At 35.0% G+C, this 18,105-nt stretch overlaps 2 protein-coding genes across 17 annotated transcripts in view; one reads left to right on the top strand and one right to left on the bottom strand.

The window, feature by feature from the left end:
- Window positions 1–18,105, bottom strand: part of Glud1 (glutamate dehydrogenase 1) — a 99,890-nt gene that overhangs the window by 60,181 nt on the left and 21,604 nt on the right. The window contains exons 2-3 of the mRNA XM_058581066.1: window positions 16,553–16,635; window positions 10,154–10,193 (exon numbers count right to left, since the gene is read on the bottom strand). Of these exons, the coding sequence (XP_058437049.1) occupies window positions 10,154–10,193; window positions 16,553–16,561 (49 nt within the window). The 5' untranslated portion in view covers window positions 16,562–16,635. The remainder of the gene's footprint in view (window positions 1–10,153; window positions 10,194–16,552; window positions 16,636–18,105) is intronic.
- The window catches only part of Shld2 (shieldin complex subunit 2), an 80,891-nt gene that overhangs the window by 22,915 nt on the left and 39,871 nt on the right, over window positions 1–18,105 (top strand). For 11 of the 16 annotated variants that reach the window (XR_006852809.2, XM_046449904.2, XM_046449905.2 and 8 more), the window contains 2 exons: window positions 10,967–11,057; window positions 15,602–15,716. The gene's annotated coding sequence lies outside the window, so the exon portion shown is untranslated. The remainder of the gene's footprint in view (window positions 1–10,966; window positions 11,058–15,601; window positions 15,717–18,105) is intronic. The other 5 variants (XM_058581064.1, XM_058581063.1, XM_046449903.2 and 2 more) reach the window with 1 other exon arrangement.

Raw genomic sequence — 18,105 nt, forward strand, 5'->3', positions numbered from 1 at the left:
GATAGTTTTCTAAAAGTGATGTATTGGATTTCCTGGCTTTCTTTGTTTTCACTTTTTGTTGCATAGTTTACTAAAGCAGGAAATTGAATAATGCTTTTTCTACAGAAAAATATATTTAAAAAAATTTTTTTAGTTGTAGATGGACACATATCTTTATTTATTCACTTATTTTTATGTGGTGCTGAGGATTGCTGAACTTCAGCCCTAGGCATATAGAAAATATTTTTCAATCAAAATTTAACTATAAATTTGTAGTTTATCAGGGGTGTAATCTTAAGATATGAATCTTGGATTTGAAAATGGACTTTCAAGCAAGCAAAAATTATTCTGTTGGTTATAATGTCTGAGATAATACTTGAAAATTTTTTATGAATAAAAAATTGATGAAAAGTTGAAGAAACTGGGAGTAGACCTAATTAATTGTAATTAAATTTTCTTGAATGTAAAATAAAAATTTTCAATCATCGTATAAAGACATCACTTATCACTTAAATCTTTATGTGAGGGCAGGGAGTAAAGCTCAGTGGCTGATTGTGTTTATCATGTGAAATATACATACACACACAATCATGTTTCTGTGAAAGATATTGTGTTAATTAATGTGTTAATGTCTTAGGTGGTTAAGAGACATTCTGTCTCCACTGATGCCGTTGTCTCTCTCTCTGTTGCTGTCTTTCACTGTCATTGTCAGTTCAGTCTCTTTCATTTGTAATCAACAAATGCTTATACAGCTTTTACTAATTAGCATAAAATGAAGTCATTGTAGAGAGGTAAAATAAAATGGTTTCATTGGAAGTATAAAATATTAAAGCAGAGCCACAAGTGGTGGTGCACACCTGTAATCCCAGAGACTCAGGTGTCAGAGGTAAAAGGGTCTTAAGTTCAAGTTCAGCCTTAGCAACTCAGAGAGATCTTCAGGAACTTTGTGAGAATTTGTCTAAAAAAAATAATAATAATAATAAGCAAAGGACTGGAGTTGTAGTTCAGTAGTAAAGTGCCCCTGGGTTCAATTATCAATATTCCCCACAGCACTCCCAAAAGGATTTTTAAAGCAGAAAATGCACTCTAGAGAAATAACTTTTATGGAGTAATTTTGAATGCTAGATTAGGTGGCTTTATGCCTTATCTTATTTCAGGTGTTAATCCAGGTGAATTTTATATTTGGAAGAAAAAAATGTGATTATCATTCATTCCATAAAGTTTGAAGGGAACTTTGTGTATCTGGATAAATCATCCTATTCCTTTGCAGATATATTACAGATATTGAATTGTTTCCTTTCTTAGGTAAATTTTTTTCAGGTTTTAAAATATGAAGGTCAGTAATCACTTTGGACATTGAATAGGTTGTCTACTAAATTCTGTAATTATAACTTACAATTTTCAGTAATTTTTGCAGTTATTTTGATGACTAAAATAATTTGTTATTGTCACTGAATAACTTTGTGTTGTATACCTTTGTCTACCTCATTTTGGGAATGTTGAAGTATAGATAGTTGCACTTGCATTATAGAAATATTGCGTTTACTCAGATTTTTATTTGGATATTGACTCTTGTAATTACTTTTTTGTATTGTTTTTGGCCATTGTATTAAGTTTATGATCGATAACCTTCTGTACTAACTATAATTATAGTTAATATAGAAATAGAAACTGCAAATAATTGATTCAAATAAAATGTTGGTGGCTATTTTTATTTAAAATATTGGTAAGGAGAAAGAAGCTAGGGAAATTTTGGAGGGCAAGTTTTATATTATGGAATCCCAATTTAATTATTTATACATTTAGAAACAGTATGAGTGACCAAAATGTGATTTCTAGGAAATTTCTGGGAGTACCTGCATACACTCCATAATTCTTGGTGCTCAACTTTTATCTTGCTGCCAAGATTAAGGAAAATATTCATTTAGTTGGAAATCATAATGCATTTCCTTATAGAAGCAGGGTGGTTGAATAGTGGTCTGAATTCTTATTCATTATTCATTAAATGAATATTTTAAAGACAGAAGGCAAGTACTTTGTTATGTACTCTTTGTGTTTACCAAGATGTTGTGCAATTCCTATCTCAGAAAAATCAACCCAGCCCCAGCAGCCTTTTGCTAGTTGTGGGGAGCACAAAGGAAAAGAAGTGGTTGAAAGTTACCTAACAATTATGCTTATTCCTTTCCATTTCTGTGGTTCTTAGGTACTTTATGGGTTAAATTGACCTCTGTTTATTGTCCAGTATCTAAACTTAATTTCATAATTTTTTCTGTTTGTAAAAAATGTTTTTTAAGTTTTAATAACAAAACATAACAACTGGGAGAACACACAATCTGTGTATAAGTTGGAGAACTTACCTCTTATGAGTTTGAATAGTATTTACCTCAGCATTACTGAATTAGTTTGTACAAAGTTTTTCATTTTAATTGATAACTTGCTTAGAGTGAATGATTGACAAAAAAGTGTAAGATAAAGTATGAGTAATTTTTAAGACACACTTCGTTCTTCAGTGTAACAAGAATCTTTTTTTTTTTTTTTTTTTTTTGTGGTGTTATGGGGATTGAACTCAGGGGCACTCTACCATTGAACTATATCCCCAACCCTGTTTTTTTTAGAGGAGGGATCTTGCTAAATTGCCAAAGCTGTCCAGGAATTTATGACACTCCTGCCTCAGTCTCCCTGCCCCTGGGTAGCAAGTAACTGGGATTATAGGAATGTGCCACCATGCCTGGCTAGTTTCAGTGATATAAAAAATACATGTGGTGCATATACACAATGCAATATTACTCAGCCATAAAGAATTACGAATTTATGGCATTTTCCAGTAAATGGATGGAACTGGAGGCTATCATGCTAAGTGAAATAAGTCAGTCTCCCCAAATCAAAAGCCAAGTGTTGCCTTTGATGCTAACATACAGTAAGAGAGAGGGGAGAATAGAAGTTCATTGGATTAGACAAAAGGGAATGAAGGGAATGGAGGGGGATGGGAATAAGAAAGACAACAGAATGAATCAAAGAGAACTTTCCTATGTTTATTTATACATGACCAGTGTAACTCTACATCATTTACAACTATAAGAATGGGAAATTATACTCCATGTATGTATGATAGGCAAAAATACATTCTACTGTCATATATAACTAAAAAGAACAAATAAATAAACAAAGATAAAAAGTGATAAAGTACTAACCATATTAATAATATTTATAGCCAACATTGCAAGCAATGAATAATGTTTGCTTTTCACTGAGAGATTTTGTAATTCTCTTACACTATTATGAAAAGTATCTATAATAAGTACTTTATAAAGTACAATAATAATTTTATATTTAATTAGTTTCAAGGCAAGCTAAAATTATGAGCAATCATATTTGCTCCTGTGGATATACTGACAAATAAGAAAAACAAAATTCATGTCATTATGGAACCTAACTTCTAGTAGAGGAGACAGCTAAAGAAGTGAGACAAGTACATTTCAGAGAGATGAGGGCAATGGAAGAAAAGTAAAGAGTAGGGTATGGAGATGAAGGGTGACTGGTATCTGTGAGACTTTTTAAATGGAGTCGGGGAAGTGTCTTTGAAAAGGTGATATTTGAGTACAGACACTTTAGTATACCAGGGCGGGAACCATCCAAAACGGGGCAAGAAGTCTCCTTGCTTTTCAGATGTACAAAGTTGCATGATATTATTGTTCTTTCCCTGAAAACCCTTAGAAGCCAAATTAGAACTGAAATTTTTACAAACCTACCAGAGAATCAAGGATACATGGAAACCTAAATGAACCAAACGAATGATTCAGAAAACAATTCAACCTTCATAATAAAGAAGAAACCCATGGCTGCTCTGAGATAAAACAGCCTAAGGAATAGGAATCTGCCTTAGATGGGATGAAAGGAATCAGCAAATTGTCTTCTTTCTTTTTTCCTCCTCTTTCTTTCTGTTTATCATCTTCTTCGTACTCCTTCTCCCTGCTTTTTTTTTTTCCTGGTTCTGGGTATTGAACCTAGAACCTAGAACATGCTAAGCAAGCACTCTACTACTAAGCTATATCTGCATGTGGACTAATGCAACAGGATAGAATCCTGTGGAACATCAGCTGAGGAACATCAGCTCTTGTACCAAAGAACCTACCTCTTGCTCTTATCTTAATCATAGGTCTTCACTGAATGCTTCACAGAATGACAGAACTCCTATTTGAGTCATATGGAACCTCTCCTAAGGTTAAGGCAGCACTGAGAGAAACTAGCACATGCTCTTCAGATTTTCAGTTCTAGAAGGCTGAAGACAGACAAAGATCTGGGGTTGAGACCCCTACCTTGTACACTGGAACTCCCTGTATTCAACCAGTAATGACTGAGGAAAGGGCTAGAGAGGTGAGAGACATTAAGCTACCATCCAGTGTAGGAAAGCTGACCTCCAAAAGAAGGTGGGGACTGGGGATGTGGCTCAGTGGTAGAGCACTTGCTTGCCTGCCTGGTATGTGTGAGGCCCTGGGTTCCATCTCCAGCACTGCAAACAAACAAAAAAAGGAAGGACAATGAGGAGGAACAGGGCTGAAAGAGAGCACCTGAACTGCAGAAAACAAGGTCTGGTACCCAGAGATCTAAGAGAACACTCTAGCAAACCAAAAGCCTGGCAGTTGTGTTTTAAAAAGGAGAGTTTCCAGAGGGCACATTGGCACATACCTGTAATCCCAGCAACTAGAGAGGTTGAGGCAGAAGGATTGCAAGTTCAAAACCAGGCTCAGCAATTTAGCAAGACCCTAGGAAACTTAGTGAGACCCTGTCTCAAATAAAAAATAAAAAGGACTGGGGATGTGGTTCAGTGGTTAAGGGCCCCTAGGTTTAATCCCAGGCAGCAAAAAAGTAAATAAAAAAGAGAGCTCTCAGCAGGGTACAGTGACACATGCCTGTAATCCCAGTTGCTGGGCAGCCTGAGACAGGAAGATAGAGAGTTTGGGGTTAGCTGTGGCAATTTAGCAAAACTCTGCCTCAAAATTTTAAAAGGAGCTAGGCGTGCCGGGCGTGGTGGCACATGCCTATAATCCCAGCAGTTTGGAGGTGGAAGCAGGAGGATTGAGAGTTTAAAGCCAGCCTCAGGAACAAGTTGCTAAGCAACTCAGTGAGACCCTGTCTCTAAATAAAATACAAAATAGGGCTGGGGTTGTGGCTCAGTGGTTAAGTGCTCCTGGATTCAATCTCCAGTACCTGAAGAAAAAAGAGGAAAAAAAAAAAGGAGCTGGACATGGTGGTTCACACCTGTACACCTGTAATCCCAGTAGCTCAGGAGGCTGAGGCAGGAGGATCTCAAGTTCAAAGCCAGCCTCAGGAACAGCAAGTTGCTAAGAAACTCAGTGAGACCTTGTCTCTAAATAAAATACAAAATAGGGCTGAGAATGTGGCTCAGTGGTTGAGGGACCCTGAGTTAAATTCCCAGTACTCCCAAAAAAAAAATTTTTTTAAAAAGGACTAGGGGTGTAATTTAGAATAGAGAGAGCTTGCCTATTTGACAGAACTCCTATTTGAGTCATATGGAACCTCTCCTAAGGTTAAGGCAGCACCATGAGGTCCTGGGTTCAACCCCAAGTGCCAAAACAAAATACCAGAAAACTCCCATAGTTTTTTTTTTTTTTTTTTTTAATAATTTTATATTTATCAAAAAATTTCACAGATGCCTATCTGCCCTGTATCCTTTTCTCCCAATTATTAATTAACAGCTGATATTAGAAAGGTATATTTGTTAAAATTAATGAGCTAGGTCTGGGGATGTAGCTCAGTGGTTGTGTGTTTGCCTTGCATGTATAAGACCCTGGGTTCAATCCTTAGTACTGCAAAAGAAAGAAAAAAAAAAACACGCTATAATTAATGAGCTAATGTTGATATGTTATTATCTAAGTCCTTTTTTTAATCTAATGCCCTTTTTCAGCTTCAGAATCCCATCCTAGGTACCACATTATGTTTAGTTGTCATGTCTCCTTAGGCTTTTCTTAGCTATGACAATTTCTCTGACTTCTTGTTTGTAATGCCCATGATGTGCTGGGGATCAAACCCAGGCTTCATACATCCTTCATACATCCAGGACTTCATACAGTCAAGCTCTCTACCATTGAGCACACCTATAGCCTGCTTTTGAAAGTTTTGAGTTAGTATTACTCAGGTAGTTGTAGAACATCTCCTTATTTTGGTATTTGTCTGGAGTTTTTCACATGATTAGAATGGTGTTTGTGGTTTTGGGGAAGGCCTAGGTCTGAGTACCCTTTTCATTATACTGTATGAAACAGACATATTGTCAACATGACTTGTTTTTGTTTTTGATACTGGGGATTGAATCCAAGGGTACTTAATCACTATCCATATTCCCATCTCTTTTTATTTTTTGAGACAGAGTCTGGCTGAATTGCTTAGGGTCTCACTAAGTTCCTTAGGGCCAAACTGAGTTGCTCAAGATGGCTTTGAACTTGCAACCCTCCTTCCTTAGCCTCCCAAGCCTCTGTGATCACAGGCATGTGCCATTGTGCTCTGCTTAATATGACTTATTGATCATGTTGACCCTGATCATCTGGCTGAGGTAGTGTGTGTCAGTTTTCTTTACTGTAAAGTTACCCTATTTTCCCTCTTTTTGCATTTGTACTTTTGGAAAGTATTGATATATGCATAGTCCTCACTTAAGGAGTGGGAATCTTTCTGTCTCTCTGTTTTTGTGATAGGAACCTCATAGATTTCTCTTGTGTTCTTTTCCACCATGTGAGATCACAAAGAAGTCTGTAACCAGGGTGTTAGCACCCTGTCTCAAACTTGTAGACTCTGGAATTGTGAGAAATAAATTTCCATTTTTGTAAGCCACCCAGTCCATGGTATTTTGTTATAGCAGCCCTAACTAATTAATTAAGACAATAAGATTTTAGGTTGGGGGTGAGCTCAGTGGCAGAGCACTTGCCCAACATGTGCAAGGCCCTGAGTTTGATTGATGCCCAGCACCTCGCCCCACCACAGACAATAAGATTGATTATAATCTATGCAAGCTAGAAGACATTGGAACATTCTTTTCAAAGTACCGAAAGACAAATAAATACTGTCCATCTAGATTTCCATAATTAGTGAAAAATATCTTTAAAAAATATATTTTTTGAGACTAACAAAGATGTGAGGATTTATTGCCAGCACATCTGAGTTATAAAAATGTTAAAACTTAGCAGATCGAGATGACACACACCTGTAATCCTAGTGGCTCCAGAGGCAGAGGCAGGAGGATTGAGAGTTCAAAGCCAGCTTCAGCAAAAGCAAGTCAATAAGCAACTCAGTGAGACCCTGTCTCTAAATAAAATACAAAACAGGGCTGGGGATGTGGCTCAGTGGTTGAGGGCCCCTGAGTTCAATCTCCAGTCCCCTCCCCCACACAAAGTTTATAACTTTTTAGACAGAAACAAAATGATACTGGAAAGGAAATTGAATGTATAGATAGAACCAGAAATGGTAATAATGTGGTTTTCTAATTCTTAATCTCTAAAGGATAATTGTTTATATAAAGGAAGAATAATTGGTACCATATTTGGGGGGGGTTTATGATATTTCATGTATTTGTCATACACTGATGGTCCCTGACATATGATTTTTTGACTTCATGATGGTGGGAAAGCAATAAGCATTTAGTAGAACCCGTACTTTGAATTTTGAATATGATCCTTTTCTAGGCTAGTGATATATAGTAGGATCCTCTGGTGATGCTGGGCAGCAACAGCTCCTAATCAGCCACGTGATCATGAAGACAAACAACTGATCTTCTACAGTGTACTGTGTTGCTAAGCTAGAATGTTCAGTAGGTTGTCTGATGAATTCATTTTTTTATGTAATAAAATATTCCTTAGTGTTATCTAAGTCTATGTTAGATTTGTCCTGTTTCTCAAAAATACCTTTTTTACTGATTCAGATGTGTTCTAAAGATGACATTTGGTTGATCTCTTAGCTCTCCTTTAAAACATCATCCTGTTTTGGTTCTTTGCCACTTATTTATTGATGAAACCCTGCCATTTGTCTTATAGAAAGTCCCACATTCTCATTTTGCTTCTATGTGGTATTGTTCTTTTATTCCCCATATTTTCTGTAAACTGATTTGATGAGATTTGCTTTTATTTTAAAATAAACACATATCCCAAACCTGTGGTAGTTTTGGAGTTACCATATAAGTAAGAATGTGATTTAGGTTGCACCTTTTCTATTAGTTAATAGACAATTTCTTTTTGACTGTGATTGTAAGCTATTTTCTATTTTTTAAAGAGATTACAGTTAATTTTCTAAGCACACAGTAATTCTTCCTGAATATTCAGGGGTTATTTTTTGTGTAATAATCCTTTACTAATTATAATTAAACTTGTATTTCAAGAGATTTGAAAGCAACCAATCTGTAAGTTCCTTATCTCCCAAAGTCCTGAACATAAATAAATGCCCTGCAAAATAGTTTGCTCAGGCTGCTATGACAAAGTACCACAGAGTGGGTGGCTTCCAGAGATACATTGTTTCACAATTCTAGGGGCTAGAAATCTGAAATGACGGTGTTGGCAGGGTTGGTTTATTCTAAAGGTAGTGAGAAAAAGAGCTATTCCAGTATAAGTCCTTTTTTGTTTTTTGGTACTAGGAATTGAATCCAGGGAACCACTGATTCACATCCCCAGCCCTTTTATGTTTTTTTTTTTTAACCTTTTGAGATAGGGTCTTGATAAGTTGCTTAGGCCTCTTTAAGTTGCCAAGGCTGGCTTTAAATCTGCAGTCCTCCTGCCCTAGCCTCCCAAGTCATTGAGATTACAGGCATGTGTCGTGTTACTACATGTGGCTTAAATCCATTTTTAACATGATATTTTTAACTTAAGATCAGTTTATCAGGATATAACCTATCGTAAGTCAAGGACCATCTGTATCATAAGTATACCATGTACATAGCACATATAATACATTTTATATAAAAATTTATATTATTTATATAAAATATTATGATAAAATAGCATAAAGAATAGTAGGAAAAATGGATGAATGCAATTGTAATATTCTTACACTAGGTTAAGTGGTATAGTGTTATTTGAAGATTTAATTGTTAAATTTGAAATTCTATAGCAGTGGCTAAAAACATAGTACAATGTCAAAATGATAGAATTAATAATGTAGTAAAAGTATTGTTTAGAGGGAAACATTGTATATATTAGACAAGAAGAAAGGTGATAAATCAATATAAAAATAAGGGATCAATGATCTTTGGTCTGTAGGCCAAACTCAGCACATAATCTGTTCTTACTGTGGCAAGTGACTTAAAAATACTCCTTACATATTAAAATGGTTCAACAAAAACCAAAGGAAACTTTATGACGTGTGAAAATAATAGGAAATTCAAATTTCAGTGGCTGTAAGTAAAGTATTATTGGAATATAACTATGCTCATTTGTTTAAATATTGTCTCTGTTTGCTGTCCCACTATATCAGTAGCATAGAACAGTTGGAACATACTGTATGGACTTAAAAGCCTAAAATATTTACTATCTGACCCTTTACAGAAAATACTTGTCAATCATAGGTAGGGACACTATATGTATTAAAATAATATGGTTATATTTTCTCTTTTACCACTTCTATTTGGCATTGAACTAGTGGACCTAGACAGTATAAGAGGTCAAAAGAAAGAAATAAAGTAAGGCATGAAAAACTAAAAGGAAGTAAAACTATTATTTACATATGACATGATTATATACATAGAAAACTCTTTGAAACTTACACAAACCAATTCTAGTAAGTGAATTTAGCAAAGTCAATCCATAGAAATCATTTGTAGTTCTCTGTAATAGCAATGAACAATTTGTAAACTGAAAAATTGTTTACAATGACATTACAAAAACCAAGTACCTATGAATAAATCTAAGAATATGCTCTCAACCTCGAAGTGTGAAACACTGTTAAGTAAGTTAAACAATAGAGGGTTGGGGGAGAGGGAAAGAAATGTTGACATAGTCATGAACTGAAAGACTGCATTGTTAAAATGGAATTTTTTCCAAGTGATCTACAGATTTAAATACAGTTTTCATTAACATCTTGGTGGTCTTTGAAGAAATAAACAAGATGATTCAATAAATTTACCGAAATGTAAAAGACTAAGGATAGTCAAAATAATTTTGAAAAAATACAGAGTGCTTACCTAGCATGCGTGAGGCACTGGGTTCCATCCTTAGCACTACCTACAAATAAACAAGTAAAAAAATAAAGGCATTCGTCCATCTATAAGTACAAAAAAAAGACAAAGTCAGAGGCCTTTTATTTCCTGATACCAGGATTTCCTTTGAAGCTACAGTAAACAAAGCAGAGTGATCTTGGTGTAAGGATGTACATATCAATAGAACACAATGGAGAACTCAGAAATACACAGTCACTTATTCCCACCCAAGTGCCAAGTCAGTCCAGCAGGAAAAAAAAAAAAATGTCATTCTACCTTCATATCTATGTGGGAAACAATGAACTAGTATTCCTACTTACTCCATACACAGAAACTAATGGAATTGCCTTTCATCATATACCTAAAATCTGAGTATAAAAACTATAAAATTTCTGTATCATCTCTTTCTATATAACAAATTTCCCAATATTTAGTGGCTTAAAGCAACAGATATTTATTACTTTGCAGTTTTTCTGTGTCGAAAACACAGGAGGACCTTAGCTAGGTAATTCTGGCTTAGATCCCTTATAAGGTTGCAGTCAAGATGGTAACAAGTAGAGTCATCTGAAGGCTGGATTGGAGTTGGAGAACCGCTCACTCAAGTGCCCTTAGGATCTGGTAGCTGTCTTCCCTCAAGAGTGAGTGATACAAGAGAGAGAGCAAGGAGGAAGCTGAGTGTCTTTTATGACAGTCTTGAAAGTCACACACTGTCACTTTACTGTATTCTATTCATTACTCCAGCCTGTATTCAAGGTTAGAGGAATTAAGCTTATGTAATTTTGTTTTCTTTCCTTTTAGAAATGGGGTCTGTTTGTTGCCCAAGCTGGCCTGTAACTCCTGAGCTCAAGTGATCCTCTTGCCTTAGATTCTTGAGTATCTGGGACTACAGGTATGTACCACTGCACCTGGCAATAGCACTCTAACATGGTAGCTCTTGAATGTTAACTGAAATTATGGGTGTCATGCTACTCATTGCTCATCTGGAGACAAGTTAGTTAGAGGAAATGGGTTTATTTAGCTAGTCCTAGGAAAGAAAGAAGAGACTTTTTTGCTTCTCAGATCTCCATCTTTGTGGGTTTTAGTATGCAAAGAGCTTTTATAGTAGAAAAGGGTGTACAGTGAAACAGTAGGCAGGGAGTCCTTGTATTGGTCAAGGTCTTTGGCATCCAGATGTGTTTTCTCTTGAAGTAACATCAATATGACCTGCAGCTAGTTAACTAAAGCCTTAGGAAAGGCTTTTGTTCAGCCAAGCTGATTTAGGGAGGGGTGGAAGGCAAAGAGGAGAGGAGAGAGCAAGGGATGGTTTTAAATGAACCCCTGTTACAGGAGGAGTATCAAAGAATTTGTGGACTTTTTTTTTTTTTTTTTGTAATGGGTATTGAACCTGGGCACTTCACCACTGAGCTACATCCCCAGTTATTTTTTTTTTTCTTTTAAATTTTGATACAGGGTCTCCCTAAATTGCTCAGGCTGGCCTTAAACCTGAGATCCTCTGCTTCAGCCTCTGAGTTTTTAGGCATTGTGCCTAACTTGTTAATATCTTTTAAAACTGCCATACCTTCTAGGAATTTCAAAAGGAAAATAACCTTATGACCCTGGAATATTTCTTGGATAACAAGCTAAGATAAAAAAGATTGGAATAAGAAAAAATATTGATTAATTAGAATTTATTTAAATTAAAATTGCATTCTTTAAAATATGTCATTAAGAAAGTGGATGGGGGCTGGGGCTGTAGGTCAGTGGTAAAGCACTTACCTTGCATGCGTGAGGCACTGGGTTTGATCCTTGGCACCACATAAAAATAAAGATACTATGTGTTCATCTACAATATATATATATATATATATATATATATATATATATATATATATATATATATATATATAATATAAAAAAAAAGAAAGTGCATAGGGCTAGCTATAAAGCTCAGTGGTAAAGCGCCCCTCTACCACTGTGTGTCAACCTATTTATAAGGTGGGGAGCAAAAAGCTAGATTAAGGTTCACTTGCCTTTTAAATCCTTGGACTTTATTGGAAGAAGGCAAGTGCCCTGTAATGGAAAGTGAGAGGGAGAAAGTCCCATTTGTATTGCAAGCAGGGATAAGAGGCTCACTTGCACTGTACTAACCTTAGGTGGTGATAAGAGGTGATGATAAAAATATGATTATAGATGTTTTATATGAATACCAAAGACAACTACAAAGGAAATCAGTACTTAGGAAAGAAAATTTAAAAAATTAATTGTCCAGGGACTGAGGTTGTGGCTTATTGGTAGAGCATTCACCTAACACCTGTGAGGCACTGGATTTGATCCTCAGTACCACATAAATAAATAAAGTTACTGTGTCCATCTACAACATTTTTAAAAAAGGAAATTAATTGTCTGCTCAGGTTTGTTTTAGTAGCTTTTACTTCAGATACAGGAATGAGTAAAAGCTTTAAACTTCAATTGCTTTTCTTTTTGAGGTACAAATAACATATATGGGTAGCTTATAACCTTTCACAATTAATATAAAATGTGGAAAATCTGATACTAGTGTCTAGTAACTATTAGTAATTCTTTTTTTTTTTTTTTTCTTTTGGTGGTGCTGAGGATTGAACCCAGGGCCTTGTGCATGCGAGGCAAGCACCCTACCAACTGAGCTATGTCCCCAGCCCCACTATTAGTAATTCTTAAGAATAGAGTTTAGCATAAATGTATGTAGTATATGAATTACTAGTACTCACAGTTATTTATTAGTACAAATGAATTAAGACAACAAATTGGATTGGTTAAATGAAGTTAAATAATACAAAAACTCAGCTGGGCTAGTGGAGCACACCTGTAATCCCAGTGGTTTGGGAGACTGAGACAGAAGGCGTGTGAGTTCAAAGCCAGCCTCAGTGAAAGTGAGGTGCTAAGCAACTCAGTGAGACCCTGTAGCTTTATACCTAGCCCTATGCACTTTCTTTTTTTTTTATATTATATATGTATATATGTGTATGTATGTATATATATATACATGTTGTAGATGAACACATAGTATCTTTATTTTTATGTGGCTTAGCAGTAGAGCATTCTCCTAGCACATTCGAGGCCCTGGACTAGATCCTCAGCACCATATTAAAAAATGAACAAATAAAATAAAAGTATAGTGTCCAACTACAACTAAAAAAAATAAATATTTTTAAAAAAATACAAAATAGGGCTGGGGATGTGGCTCAGTGGTTGAGTGCCCCTGAGTTTAATCCCTAGTATCCCCAAAACAAAACAAAACAAAACTCTTTCTCTTTTTGTTTTTGTTTTTGGTACTAGGGATGGAAACCAGGAGCACTTTATCACTAAGCTACATCCTCTGCTTTTTAAAAAATTTTTATGTGCCACCATGTATGGCAAAAACTGTTTCTTTTTTTTCTTTTTTACCACCACTTGTATCAGTCATCACAGAGAACACATAAGTATTTTAACCTCAGTGTAAATAGTAGTAAAATGGACATTGATCTTTTTCAAATATATATGTAAAATGAAATTTTCTGTATCTAATTTTTTATAGTTTCCTTGTTTACCTATCACTGTATTGAGAACAAATTTTTATATGACTATATTCTTAATTATTGTAAATGGCTGTATTGTTTGCTTTTGTTTGGATCTGCCATAATTTGTATAACCAGACCTCAACTGATGGATATATTCCTAACATTATAAAGAACAGTGCTACGAAAATCCTGTAGGTGAATTTGTGAGAATGTTTATAATATATTTCTTTTTGTTAAATTCCTAGAATTATAATTGTGAGACCAAAGGGAGACAGAATTTTCAGACCTTTGACGTACATTGCCATATTGCCCTCCAGAAATGTTTTACTAGTTTAAACTCCTACCGGTATAAACCATTGCCCTGTACCCTGTACTCTTTTAATGAATCTTTGCTAGTTTGATAGGTAGAAAATGTTTCTCATTAATTTATAAAATTTTCTTGCACTTTATGAAGAGGATGGATGTCATCCGTGTTTCAAACCATGTACATTTTTCCCCTATGATATATGCTTCCCAACCTGTTTTTTTTTTTTTTTGAGAGAGAGAATTTTTTAAAATATTTATTTTTTTTTAGTTTTCGGCGGACACAACATCTTTATGTGGTGCTGAGGATCGAACCCAGCGCCCCGCACTTGCCAGGCAAGCACCCTACCGCTTGAGCCACATCCCCAGTCCCTCTAATCTATTTTTGTTGCTTTGTGTATCTTTGTGTACACATGCTTGCATATTCCTCATGTATTAAAAGTATTAATCCACGTATAATTTAAAATTCACTCTTTTTTAATTTTGCAAATAACTAGAGAAATGCAAATAAAACAATAGTAAAGTACCTTAACATCCTTACTAGCAAAATTACTTTTTTTTTTTTTTTTTTTTTGGTACTGGGAATTGAATCCAGGGGCACTTTACCACAGAGCTATATCCCCAGTCCTTTTTATTTTTTGAGACAGGGTCTTACAAAGTTGCTGAGGTCTCAGTAAATTACTGAGGCTGGCCTTGAACTTTGCAATCCTCCTGCCTCAGCTTGCTGAGTTGCTGGGATTACAGGTGTGTGCCACCATGCCTGGCTACACAAAATTACTTTTTAAGATACTAACAATATTATGGTAAGACTGGTACCCTCAGGTATTGTTGGTGGCATTATAAGCCATCCAGTTCTTTAGCAAACAGCAATATAATAAATATTAATAGTCATAAAATGTACATAAAATGAATCTAGTAATCCCATACCTAGGAGTTTATCAAAAGAAAATAATTGAAAAGTGATCTAAATGAGCTAAATAATTTATTGTAGCATTATTTTTCATAATGATAAATTGAAAACAAGTTAATATACATTACAGTGATTGAAGTTAATATATAGTTGAAAATTGCTAAGAGTAGATTTTAAGTTTCATACAAATACAAGATAAATAGAAGATATATAGGTAAGGTAATACATATGCTAAGTTGCTTGATTTATGAATTTCACAATGTATGCATATATCAAAACATGATGTGTTCTACCATAAAGATATTCTATTTTTCCTTGTCAATTAAAATGCAAATTAATAAAAGAAACAAGTTAATAAATTAGAAATAATGGTTAAATGAGACTCATCTTTAAGATACCAAGCAAGTATTAAAAATTATTAAGATTATAAGTTGACATAGAAGGGTAGGCATGTATTGGTTGAAGCAGAATACAAATTATTTCAATTTTATCATTACCACTGTGTAAAAATACACATTAAAGACAAACACATGAAAGAAATCCAGGGGATTTTGTCATCAAGTATGTATGTATAGAGTTTCCTAGGTATAAGACTATAAAAAACTAATTATTTATTGAGTAATTACTGTATACCATCTCATTATAGCACTCTATGGAAGTAATTGATGTTATTTTCAATTAACAAACTTAATTCTCCTTTGACAGAAAAATTTGATCTATTATTATGGATTTGCCAAATATATATAGATCTATAAAGGACAGTATAATGAACTCCATGTAATGATCACCTGACTTCAGGGCTTTCTATTTTGCAGTTTTGGTAAGTTGCAGAGCAGGGATTTGAACTCACATCTGTTTTGTTTCCAAACCATGTTCTTAATTATGATCCCATGCTTCTGCTTCTTCATTTTGTTAGTTGATGCTATTGAATAATTTTATAGTTGTTGGTATTTTGGTGAAATAGACACAAAAAGTGTTCATAATAGTTATAACCCACTACAATAGTGCAGTTTTGGAGTTTGTTATAAGATGGAGAAAGTGCTCTCTTTTAATGCCATGTATTTAGTAATAAGCATTTTTTAGTTGCCCTATTCTGCAAAGACAAAACCTGCTGATACAGTCCGTCCTGTTTTATAAATCTTTGACCCATTCATCAGACTCTGACCACTCTAAAGATAAAAGATTATGGTCATATTGGTCTTTCCGACTGAAGTGGCCTCCTGCAGATTGAGCAATTGTGTAATTATTAACTGTGGTAATGGATATGTACTTGCAAGTTTCATCTGATATCTTACTGAGCTTTAACCCTCTGCATACACCCAAAATGAATTCTAGAATCTTTGAGACTCATCGGTTATCTGTTACTTAACTCTTGTATTTAATTTTGCTATGATAAATATGTTGTTTCCCCTGCCCTCATCACTGTCCATCCCCTTACTTACACATTCATAACTCCTATTCATTCTGGTACTTAGTAGTAGCAGCCTTTGGTATAAATAGGTTTAAAAATACTCATTTTTAAATGAGGCTTTCTAGTTAATTTTTGGAAGGGTGGGAATCCTACATTTATAGGGGTATTTATTCAGACAAATAAGTGAAGGTACACTGAAGTAATTGTTACATATAAATAACATGCTTTGTAGAATTTTTATTTACCTCAGACATCTCTTTCTTTGGGTGATTCTTTGAACTCTCAAGACACTTTGGTTTTACCACTGTGCTTCACCATCTTTCTGAACCTAGAAGGCAAATAGAGATTTTAATCTTGCCCTTGATTCTTCTGTGATCCTGTCAAATGTAGTGATGCTAGAAATATAGGTCTGAAAAGGAGAGAGAGAGAAAGAGAAAGAAAAAAGATGGTTCAATGTAGATTTGTAAGACACAGTTGGATATGTGGTAGGATTGGATAAAATTCTCCAGAAAAGCCTGGCTCAGTGGCACACCCTGTAATCCCAGTTGCTCTGGAAGCTAAGTCAGGAGGATTGTAAATTCAAAGCCAGCCTTAGGAAGAGCAAGACACCAAGTAACTCAGTGAGACCCTGTCTCTAACTAAAATACAAAATAGAGCTGGGGATGTGGCTCAGTGGTTGAGTACCCCTGAGTTCAATTCCCAGCACCAAAAACAAAAAAAAAAACAAAAACAAAAACAACAAAAAACAAATTTCCAGAAATATGTGAGGTGATGGATAGATAACATTACCCTAAGTACATGTATGAAGACACAAATAGTGTGAATATACTTTATGTTGGGGGCTGGGGATGTGGCTCAAGCCGTAGCGTGCTCGCCTGTCATGCGTGTGGCCCGGGTTCGATCCTCAGCACCACATACAAACAAAGATGTTGTGCCGCCGAAAACTAAATAAATAAATAAATAAATATTAAAAAATTTAAAAAAATATATACTTTATGCACAACCAGAGATATGAAAAATTGTACTCTATAGGTGTAATATAAATTATAATACATTCGGCTGTCATATATAACAAATTAGAATAAAAAATAATTAAAAAAAAAAGAAATGAGTGAAATGAAGAGATGCACCAGGAAGAAGTAGAGAAAGAAAAATCAGAGCAGTGAAAGAACCAGTTAGGAAAGAGCAGTGATCTAGAAACTAAGGAAAGAAAGAGTTTTACAGCTGAAATGGTGAAGTGCTGGGTGTAGTTGGCAATTTGGACTTCACTATTGTCTTAATAGAGATAGGAAATGAAAGTTAGATTTTCAGGCATTTAGGAGATAGTGTTAATTGAGGACACAAAAGCAGTATCATCGGGCTGGGAATGTGGCTCAAGCAGTAGCGCGTTCACCTGGCATGCCCGAGCGGCCCAGGTTCGATCCTCAGCACCACATACAAACAAAGATGTTGTGTCTGCTGAGAACTAAAAAATAAATATTAAAATTCTCTCTCTCTCTCTCTCTCTCTCTCTCAAAAAAAAAAAAAAAAAAAGTATCATATACTCTTTAAATGTCTTGGAGATTAGCAACAATAGGCCTATCTCTTGGGTTATCCAATTTAGATAGCTTTCCTGGGCTTTAGAGTACAACTTTTTTCTGAAGATTTAATAATGTTGATAATGACTTTAACAAATTAAGTAACAGTTTTGTGGTTAACCATAGTCCAAAAAGCCTATGAAAAATACAGATAATGGGCAGTTACATGTTGGTTGTGTTGTCCCAGGCTTCTCTCTTCTGAGGACACCCTTGCTTTTAAT

This window comes from Marmota monax, unplaced genomic scaffold (genome assembly GCF_021218885.2).
Source record: "Marmota monax isolate L192 unplaced genomic scaffold, Marmota_monax_Labrador192_F-V1.1 WCK01_AAM20220418_F8-fsc00004, whole genome shotgun sequence".
Lineage (NCBI taxonomy): Eukaryota > Metazoa > Chordata > Mammalia > Rodentia > Sciuridae > Marmota > Marmota monax.